Source organism: Megalopta genalis, chromosome 5 (assembly GCF_051020955.1).
Source record: "Megalopta genalis isolate 19385.01 chromosome 5, iyMegGena1_principal, whole genome shotgun sequence".
NCBI classification, from domain to species: Eukaryota; Metazoa; Arthropoda; class Insecta; order Hymenoptera; family Halictidae; genus Megalopta; species Megalopta genalis.
Genome location: NC_135017.1, coordinates 25,380,910 through 25,391,980, shown reverse-complemented (window position 1 = coordinate 25,391,980; position 11,071 = coordinate 25,380,910). Strand labels below are relative to the sequence as shown.

The following is an 11,071-nucleotide window of genomic DNA, read 5'->3' as shown; positions in this document are numbered from 1 at the left end:
ACTGTATGATCGAGAATCCTATGAGGCGAAAAGTGCAAGTCGAATATCGCGCCACGTGTTTTAGATGGAGCATCAGGCATATGGATGCGCGAAAAGAGTGAGAACGCAAGCACGGTAAAGTGAGACAAGCTATATTGGTCGCCGGTGTGACTTGTTTTGCTTGTGGTTGTACTGATATCGTACTCTCTTGCTTACTCATCTACCTCTCTTTGTCTAGAACCGTGAGGGCAGCACTGTTTAGCTATGAAGCATCAGCCAACCAGATTTCTCTACCTGCCCTCGTTTCGCTCACTAAGTGAGGTACTCCTTTTATTGTCGCATTTATGATACAAAAATGATATTTTTGTGCATGTAAAATAATTGATAGTGATAGATCGGGCTCACACGTATAAATTGTATTTCCATTTTCTTAAAAAATTACGGACGTAAGGAAATTCATGCATAAATTTAAATAGTACAATAGTCAGAAAATAAGTATTTCCTAATCATTCAACATGTGGAAAATGATTCATTAACTGATGAAATCTTTTAGTTTCCTAGAAATTATGCACGTGTACGCTGATGCAAACAAAAGAATGAAATGTACCAATTCCATACAGGATTTCACATGCTTACAACATGATCAGAAAAATGGAAAATTATTATTAAATACTCATAGAATTTGTACTACCCTTTATTGGAAACATTTTTTAGACATTGAATGCTAATCACATTCAAATGATTAGAATACATCTTTGTAATAATAAACATGTTATAATCATAATCGTAATTTGTGTTGTACAGCCACGTTACTGGCATAAAAAATAATGCAAGATAAGCAATTTACTACTCCCAAATAAATACTTATAAGTATTGCAATCCAATACCAAATTGAATCGATCGCAATACGTCTTCTTTCATAAACCTCAGAGGTGTAATTACATTCAATTCGATTCTTGCAACGTTTCCCAATTTCATTACAATACCGCCACCGACTGAAGAACGTACATCCTTTGTAAAGATTTCCAGATTCTTATGCAAATCTGAAAATAACAATTTTGTCATTTTGAAATATTTAGAAGAATTTATTTGAGCTAATACAAATCCCTCTATTTCACAACTTTAAACAAGAACTAAATTAAAACAGAGCTATCAATTTTTTTTATTGGTCTTTTTTCATTAGTTTTAAAGAATACTATACTTCGTAGTATTTCTAAGACGTCTCTACACTAAAATTATATTAATAAATTGTCACAGCTTAAAAATTTTCGTATTAATGTATTATTATTCCTAGATAATTTTATAAATATCTATACCAAAATTATTTGAAATTGTTGATAAATTTCCACCGTTGACGAAACCATGTAACCTGAACAAATCTCCAATACCATTACGACCGGGTCTAAATGGCAGTGGTGTATACAAATGAAATGCCGCTGCCCAGTATGCATCACCACCTAATGAGTTGTTTTTGTCGCGAGGACCACATCCTCTCATTTCGAATCCTCTAAGATTCATTGGGCCACCCAAAAAGAAGCGATCGGCTATACTTATGAACTTATCGTCGTTAATTCCACGAAGTAGTCCAGATTGAAGACCCAATTGGAAAGTCTATTTAAAAGTCCACAATAACATTAGTTATAGAAGATAGAACAAATTAATAAATGCATAGGCATTATCTGATAATTAAATTAAATAATACTTGCAAAATATTCGTGTGGTGACCAATTAGCTTGCATAGTAAGTTCATTTTTTACAAAACCAATGTTCCCACCAAGTCCAGCAATCTCTGTAGAAAATTGTACCAGACTTCCCATGGTAGGAAATATGGTAGAGTCTCGTTTATCAATGGAACAAATATGTCGTAATGCAGATTTCAAACTAGGGCCACTTTGTTCACGTACGGAAAACGACGCTTGTTTAGAACAAACAATTTTTCTGCATGTGGCTTCATACTGTAAATTATGCTTCAGTATTCCTGCTCCATCTGGATTAAAACCAATATCTAGTAAAAGGCCTTTGTCACACTGGTTAAAACCAGACCATGGAAAATCACTAGTTTGATTGTACACACTAGCAGTTAGCCTAAAAAACAAATTAATTAATATATTGAAAATGTAAATTATTAAAAGAGAAATAATCTTACATACACTGTGTTTAGCCAACTATTTACAAGTGGTTTAACAGCTGACACATTTATATTTGTGGAACTTTTTGTACCATGAGAATATTCCATTTGAAGTCGTTCTCCTCTACCAAATAGGTTGGGTGCTTTTGCACCAATAATTACAGAACCTTCATTATTTCCAACCATAGTATTAATTCCACCTATTAGTCGTCTTATTTCACGTACCGTAAAGGTGATCTGAAAGACCATGTGACTTGAAATTTCTCATGGGACTATCTAATCTTTAAGTAAACATTTTGTCAATGAACTGAAAAAAATTAAATCTGAGAAATTACTTATTTGTTGTTGAATTAGTGTGTAATTATATAGACCCACTTCAACGCCTTCTGGACTGGCATGAGGACCTTCACTCGTATCAATGTAAACTCCAACACTTCTGAAACATCCTAATGATTCTAGCTTTCCTTTGACTTTATGGGCACGTATAATAACATCTTGAAAATCTTTAGCTCTAAAGAGGTCTGTTACTTGGGCTCTTATTATATCATCTTTTGTTCGCTTGAGACCATCTATGTGTACTCTGTCAACCCTTGTCTGTTTCATAAAAAAAATTGGAAGTTAATATATTTTCTTTATTTTATTTATGGATAGGTCAAATCGTTATCAATACAAAAGAATAAGATTTTAAATAAGAATCTAAATTCAAATGTACCTTAATTGTCTGTAAGTCGATAGGTTTCTCTTTTACTTCATCTTTCTCTAATAGGTCTCTTTTTTTATTAAAATATGCAAACTGAAAGCAAAGATTAATATATAATATATAAACATAATCTGAAATATGTACAAATTACTTACAGAATCTTCTTTTATTTGGGGGTTGTATCTTTCCTTAGGATTAGCATGATTTGAATCTTGATTAAGATTTTTCGGCATTGTTGTTTCCTACAAACGATAAGATATGTTAATTGTTATTAAAAATATTGAGATGTAAAGCATGAATGAAAAATATAAATGTAAAAGGACATACTATGAAATTAATGAAAATAGGAAAAGATAATACAGATTCTAAGTAAAAGATTACATAGAAATGAATTATTATTAGAAATTACTCATACTGTAAATTAATGTTCTCGATTTTAGGTTATAGTGTGCTCTTCTAATAATATACACTTACCTTTGCGTGGACAGTTCCCATTTTTATTAAAATTAATCATATACAATTTCATGAGAACTCGCATTAAAATATTATGCTAAATTTTGTCAAATTCTCTTTAATATTTGACAATAACAAAAAGGGGTAAATTTTTCAAACTAAATATTCAGAATGATTAAAGTTCAACGCCCTCTATACGCCCGCGTACTTATATTGGAACTAAACTTCTCTTCCGTAACTGAATAATTTCTTTGAACACGGTACAGTGTTACACTGCGTTATACAGTTTCCTTAAACTTGCTCCGACTCTGACTTGCCAAACGCGGTAAAAATTATTTTATGATTGAAATCACATATTCATGCCCAATTTTCTAATTTTTACGATGAGACTTTATATATGTGGTCTTATTAACAGTTAAATATAGATGTTTGAAAATCAATTTACCACCATTAACGACGAATTAAAATTATTTTTTAAATAGCATTCATAAACAACAATATAGTTATAAAATACAAATATTAAACCCGTCTTTAATCTTACAAATTGAACAGTTCTGATTTATATTTTAAAATACATTTACAGAGTGAAAATGATTACATATATCTTTTAAGAATTTATATACACGCGTCGTCATGTCAATTAGTATTTTATTTTACAAATAACATTATAAAACATAATGCTTATATATATATATATATATATTACATGTACATAGAGTTAATTGTATATTTCTCATTGCATAAAAATAGCATCATTAATATCAGATATGGCAACTAAATATGAATATATTTAAATGTCTCTTATAATTGAAAAAAAGAAATATATATATATACGTAAATATATAAAAGAATTGCAGATCTTGGAGTCATCACAGAGAATGAAGATTTCCATAATTATCATATCTTTAATAGAGGTAGATTATGTTATGATATTGATACAATTAGGCCCTATTTAGAAGAAAAAGAATTATATTTTAGTAAAAGTTGAACTCCACACCAAAATTGAACATAACACAAATTCCACTTATTAATTTTAATCTGATCGTTTACAGGAACTTTAGTCAAAGGAAGACTTATAAATCTATTTATAAAATCGATTTCAGGTAACTCGTCCTGAATATTCAATAATAACATACTATTCTGTTGTTTACCACAATAATATAAAATGTGTGGAAATTGGCAATAGTTGGTATTATATTTTTGTTTATACATAGGCATGTATTCATCCCAGATAAATATATATATTCTTTATGACATTCCTTCAACAAATAAATTATAGCCCATCTCTTAGTCATTGAAACAAATAGTATCGCAAGATTTATATAATTTCCTATCATAAATATCATTAAATATCATATAATATCTTTAAAGCTTTCTGTAATAAAAATTCTATCTCCCTTTTATAACCCTTTTTATAATTAATCGACATTGTCTCTTTTTCCAATTTTTATTTTGCCATCAACATTGTTAACGGCTATACTGATTTAACTCTTATTAATTTAATACGTGTTATTACGACTAGTACGGCAGTAGTAACATATATTATTGTCGTCATCATAATGCAGCTGGACCAACTCTTGTATTTGTATTAGTAGAAGGTACAGGACTTCCATGAACTTCCAAATCAAATTCAGAATTTGATAAACTGTTTCTCATTACTCGGTTCAAGCGATTGCCATTTGCGTTTACTTCATCAGATATTCCGCACGCACGTTGTGCTTCTTGTCGAATAATTGTTTCATTAGTTATATACGCTTCGCGTCGAATTCTGTCGCGTAATTTCGGATTCATATCAGGAATGCACCATCGTATAAGTATCATTACGAGAGCAACGACATTCTACAAACAATTAATTAAATTAATTTTACGTAATAAAATGCCTAATATATATATATATACTCTTTCAAAAACTAAATTATAAATAGCAAATTATTAGAGATATAAGATAAGTAAATAAGAAATGAGATATATATATATATATATATATACCTCGAAAACGACAATGAAAGCTAATCTAGCTGCTAATATGTGCCAGAACATAATTGTGTATTGATATTTATTTGGAGAGTTTGGTGGTTCTCTGTAATCTGGATATCTGCATATATCTATTTGTTCATTAGCAGATAAGGAATTCGGCGCCGTCCCATTCCTTAGTTCACTTGTGTTGAACTTTGACAGCGAATGGTCTAAGAAACCTTCTAACGAATAATTATCGGAAACAGTAATTCGATATACTAATCTTGGTATAAAATTCGATGTAAAAGCTATAATGAATGCCTGAAACACATTAATTAGATATTATACATTTGTATATTGTACTATGTATAATACATTATTGATAAATATTCAAACCTACATTAGTTATAACCGCGAGCTTGGAAATGAAATCGAGAATACGATACCATACACCTATATCTATAACACGCTGTCCGACCGGTCTTCTGTACATTATTAACAATTTTTTTGCATCAAGACGCATTTCAAAAACGTTATTCAATAATGCAAAGAATGGTGCTAATGGAAATGCAGCAACGAAAATGGTAACAAATCCATATTGTAATACTGAAGTACATAAAAGTCGTTAAAAATCAGTTAAAATTCTAAAGATGAAAAATTAATATGAACCTCATGCAATAATTACCCATTTCCAAATATTCTGGAAATAAACTTCTTGGACCCCATTCTACTAATTTGTAATCTTTGATCCACTGGAGATATTTTCTAGAATTATTTTTTCTTTCGCCATTCATCATACTCATTCCAACATGTACTTTCAATGTGTTTAACCATTTGAAAAATAACGGATATAGCATTTCTAATATCGTGTTCATTGCTTGTTTGCCAATCATAATAATACTTAATTGTATACATAGTTCCATAAGACAACCACCAGGACCACATTCTTCTTGTCGATAATCAAAAAATCGATTGTAACCACCTGGATATCCAACAAACTTTCCTTTGAAAAATGCTATATAAAATATGGAAGCGTAATAATTTACGAATTCAAGTAGATATATTTTTAACGTTAAACTATCGTCAAATTCAGTTTGTGTACGAAGCAATTCGATCTGTAAAATTAATAAAACGTATTACAAAAGAGAATAAAAGACAGGTATGTAAACTGAAAATCCATCTCCCTTTGAAATACCTCTGTTAAATACTCGGCCAACCAAACGTAGACCCAATTGAAGACAATAATGCAACATAAATTGATACTAGCTGCAGTAGCTGTTGTAAAGAGTATTGCATAACTAGTTACCATAGGTTGTCCATAAACACTTAACGCAGTTAACACAGACATTCTGTATAGAACAACTCCCAACACAGCGGCCATCGCTATTGCAATCTATAACATGAAATACACTTTTAATTTGAAATACTATAGAATATAGCATATACTAATATCTAAAACTAGCGTACCAACAATAAAACAACTGAAAAACTAAGGATCGTTGCTGGTACTCTCATTTTCCAAAATGGCACCTTTGGTTCTTCAGTATTTGTAATAATATTAAGGGACTTCTTTTTAATATGGGCTAAACGTGCTAAGTACTGCGGTCGAGGATGTTCCTCTTGAGCATCTAAACCAGTCAGGTCCCATCTATGTGTTATTTCAGCCGAATATCTTTTCCATAATTCCAAAAATAATGTAGCTGTTAATAAGCATACAAAGTAAATAATTAAAAATCGACACTTTAATATCAATACATTTGATATTCTACAACAATACATACCCCACAATGACATAAATATCGAAAAAAATACGGTAGATGGGTTGTCAAATAAATATGTAATTCTTGAATGGAGACAAGTCTCTTTTAAGTCCCAATAACTACACAATTTGTCGCATAAAGGACACATTAGGATAGTACCATTGCCATTACAAACATCCTCACTTGGTTCATTATAATACAAGGTCATACAACTATATATGAAGCAAAGAAGACCAACAATACTGGCTGGTATCAGCATATGTGTGTAAAATCCAAGCCAAGCAAAGTAAAGTCCAATTTTTACACCAAAATATTCTTTGACATAATCTAAAGGTTGATAATGAAGACACTTCCTCAAACTAGCCCATTCAGTGTATAAAAGATATCTCATAGATTCTGGTGATTGTAAGTCTCCCTAAAACAAAAATTAGTTGAAAATAGAGAAATTTAAGAGACGAACAAAATCTAAAGGCACGCCACGTAATATTTAAGTTCAGCATAAATTACCGTTTTTTTAATGATGCATTTCAGTTCGTATCGTTTAATCATTATTCCGAGGTATTAGTTCGCCGTGTATTAACTGTTTGAGTCCCAAGGACACTCATAGATTGTCGAAGTAAGTGCGCTCAACTTTACTGTCGTATGTACATCGCATAGCTGCTTTTTTAAGTGTAAATAATATAACTAACATATTTTGCATTTCATTGTTGTCTCCTCAAAACTTCTTATTGAACAAAACTTGAAATATAAGTACGCTATTCGGCATTTTTCGACCGTGTTTTTCCAATGACCCCTGGGGCTCAAACGGCATAACGGCAAACGGAGGTGAAATAGGGATTATAAAGGTACAGGTACAGTAAAACCCTCGACCCCTGGCCAAGCTAAGCTTATAACGACCAGTAACGACCATAAATTATGTACTTTCATAGCACACTGTTTCCGAACGTGCAATAAAACGCGGTAAGTAAAGAAATATAGAGACTACTATCTTATATCTCATAAAAACATATTAATTGCTGTTCTTAAAATACTGTTGCATAAAATACTGTTCTTTCTAATACAAATAAAATAAATTAATTTTATAAATAAATATTTTCAGAAATGAACCGTTATCAAATTTCAAAGAGAGTAAGCCAAGGAATTTAGTCTAGCTAATATAAAAATATGCAATCTATGATAGCGTGATTCATTTCAAAGTATTCTTTTTACACTGCAGAGTAGAACAATTCAGGTAAACACTAAATGGCCAATTTCATGGGTTTCGATAATCATACTATGGACTGAAGGAGAAGAATGCAGTGACAGTTGGTAATATTGAACACCAATACCTCAATGAGCTGACGTATGACTGTAGCTTATCTATCTTTATGGCACGAAAACAGATTAGGACAAGATACGGAAATCCTATAGGCGTTTTGTGTCCAACAGGAAGTTAAGCAGGGTACGAAAATCGCTGAATAGATAGGTAGGCTTCCTTAGAAAGTGTCAGCAGAGATTTGCAGTGAACAAGTGTATGAAACAATCGTGCCTTCCCGGTTATTGTAAGACGTTAAAGATAGCTATTTAAACAACCATTTAAACCGTGACATGTTTGAATACGATATTTTTCAAATTAAGCGATGTATTTTGTATAAAAACCAAAAGAATTCAACTTACATCGTGTAACGGATAAGCGGCTACATATGCCTTGCCTGAAATCAGCCTTTCTATTCCAAATGCAAAATCATCATTCATGGACTCTGTAAATCTGGTTCTATCTAAAATAAACTGTACTATTCTAGCACGCGTTGCGGCAGTGAAAAAGTTAGGTGCATCTATGTCGAATAAATATTCTTTATCGCGGCTGTAAACCGCTGTGAAGTTGTGTTTTATTTTTGGGAAGATTCTTTGATCAACATAATATTTACTCATAATTCTTCTGAACAATGAATTGACCTCATTGATCAATGTGTTGCTACGGTTTTCAGCAATTCTCAAATTACTTAATTCCTTCATTGGTAATCTAAGCTTTAATATTTCAGCATACCGTCTTAAGACTTCTCTTGGTGCATGTATCTTTATAAAATGGAGACCATTAGGTTCTGCATTCTCATACTCCATTTCCAAACCCTCTTTTTCCAAGTTCTTTTCAAACACCTAAAAATTGATAATAAGTACAATGTAGGTTGCATATACATTTAATTGAAATTGAACTTGCCTGTCTATATTCCATACTACGATGTGATTGGGCTTCAGTATTGTATTCATCCCAAACAAGGACAAAGTCAATTGTTCGAATTTCATCTTGAAAATATAAACTAAAGCCAATTTTAGAATTTGGGACCTATGAATATGTTAATTTAATTGTTTATAATCCTTAACATAGAGTTTTGATGTTCTTGTATATAAAAACTTACAAATTCATTGTCGTTGTCAGATTGTCGAAACTCTTCCATTGATATTGCACTCTGCATGCTGTCTGTACTAATAACGCTTTCATCAACGTATAAGGTGCTACGAACACTTTGATACAAAGTTTGTGCAGATCCTATGTTGAAGTTATTTGATATCCAGGGTATGGAAACTTCTTCATCCTCTTCTTCCATTTTAATTGAATAGATCAGTACTCAAATAATTCTACTTATTTGACTCAAACAACGTATACTACATGCAAACCAAATAAACGGGATTTGTGCAATTAAAAAATATAAATATTATATGCAAACCTGTTTTTGTAATTTTTAACTAAGCTTTTGTAGCAAATTATACGAATACAGCTAGAAAATACATATAATGGGAACTAAAAATAAATTATTATTGAGCACGAAAACTAGTAGGAATAATAACCATTAGTTAAGCTCTACAAAATAAACAGAATGATAAAAAATTTCAGTCTAATATACATAACATAAAATAAAAAGTGCAATATAAAGATATAACAAAATTATTTCTTTATTTCTACTTTTACGCTTTAACAAACTTTAAATGTAGAATATTCTTACAGAAGTTTCGTCGACTGCTCATTGAAAAATCTCTACTTCCGGATGTTGTTAAGATATGGAGCAGGAAATTATTTTACATCCGTCCTTGTATTGTAGATCCATCTTGCATACACATTTAAAGATTTACCTTTCTTCTAATCGTACTCTAACACGTGTTTTAATTGAATTGTTTTATTTTATTTTTCCGCTTATACTACCCATTTACTGTACAAATGCATAGTCCAGAGTGCAAAAATGAACAAATAAAGCATGATGTGACAGATACGTCATATATGTACCTATGAATTCCAATATCATATAAAATTAGAAGACAATATAAGCTCCAATGATCACGTGGGCATTTAAATTGACACCATCATAGTAAAAGTACATACATACATATGTTATCCTAAGCACGTGCTTTGCTAATGATAAATATGTATACCGTCAAATTGGCAATAATATTAGGTCAGTGGCATTTTCAATTTAATAATTTAAAGGATGGCAGCTTCATCGCGATGAAGCAAAACTAAGCCATAGTTAAAAGTAAGTATATGTAGATATATATACTGTCTCCCATCGACATTTACAATAACAGAAGAAAAAATCTCTACTCTCCATGATATCGTGAACGTTGATAGAAGGAATACATAATATGAATATCAATGCGACCAAATGACAAGTCCAGAACAAAACACTTTCTTTTCTTCCTTTTCTTTGCCACACGAGGTAAATAGTTGTTAGCCAATGAGGATGAAGACAAAATATACAAAAATGAAAGCTCATGGAAGCTACCGTATTGGTCTAAATGGAAACATTTTATACCTTTTGTATTTTCTATGAGGTAGAATTAGGTGCACATATTTTATGCATGTAGCACATATTATTTAATAGAGATTAGGATGAAATTAAAATAAACTACGATTTAAGGTTTTCACTAATTTAAAGTAGTTCTAAAAGTATTAAATTATCCCAGTCAGCTAAGTCTATTTCGACCAAATACGTGTAAAGCGCTTGATAGTGTACTTTGCGAAGAAATTTATATGAATTGGTGCCCAAATTCTTGGCAAATTCAATGGCAAATCTTCTCGGAACTTTGTAGTGAAACGTGTCGTTTGTAGATGTCAGGTCTGTG

The 11,071-nt window shown here is 31.2% G+C and overlaps 2 protein-coding genes across 5 annotated transcripts; both read right to left on the bottom strand.

Moving 5' to 3' along the window:
• Positions 1-657: 657 nt before the first annotated feature.
• On the bottom strand, positions 658-3,478 carry LOC117223993 (sorting and assembly machinery component 50 homolog B). The gene is made up of 8 exons (XM_033476647.2): positions 3,282-3,478; positions 2,963-3,049; positions 2,820-2,900; positions 2,483-2,701; positions 2,130-2,344; positions 1,686-2,064; positions 1,296-1,590; positions 658-1,022 (listed from the first exon to the last, which is right to left on the bottom strand). Exons 1-8 carry the CDS (start codon positions 3,300-3,302, stop codon positions 844-846), a joined length of 1,476 nt encoding a protein of 491 aa, XP_033332538.1. The 5' UTR covers positions 3,303-3,478; the 3' UTR covers positions 658-843.
• A 413-nt stretch (positions 3,479-3,891) lies between these two features.
• LOC117223990 (anoctamin 1) lies at positions 3,892-11,017 on the bottom strand. Of its 4 annotated transcripts, none has more exons than XM_033476636.2 (12): positions 10,332-11,017; positions 9,958-10,235; positions 9,373-9,619; positions 9,174-9,299; positions 8,633-9,112; positions 6,998-7,391; positions 6,684-6,916; positions 6,412-6,609; positions 5,902-6,331; positions 5,617-5,822; positions 5,250-5,537; positions 3,892-5,099 (listed from the first exon to the last, which is right to left on the bottom strand). In XM_033476636.2, exons 3-12 carry the CDS (start codon positions 9,559-9,561, stop codon positions 4,815-4,817), a joined length of 2,829 nt encoding a protein of 942 aa, XP_033332527.2. In that variant the 5' UTR covers positions 9,562-9,619; positions 9,958-10,235; positions 10,332-11,017; the 3' UTR covers positions 3,892-4,814. The 4 variants fall into 4 exon arrangements, with proteins under 4 accessions (XP_033332527.2, XP_033332528.2, XP_033332530.2 ...); XM_033476637.2 differs by having other exon boundaries at positions 10,336-11,017; XM_033476639.2 differs by having other exon boundaries at positions 9,373-9,554; positions 9,958-11,016.
• Between the last annotated feature and the right edge of the window lie 54 nt (positions 11,018-11,071).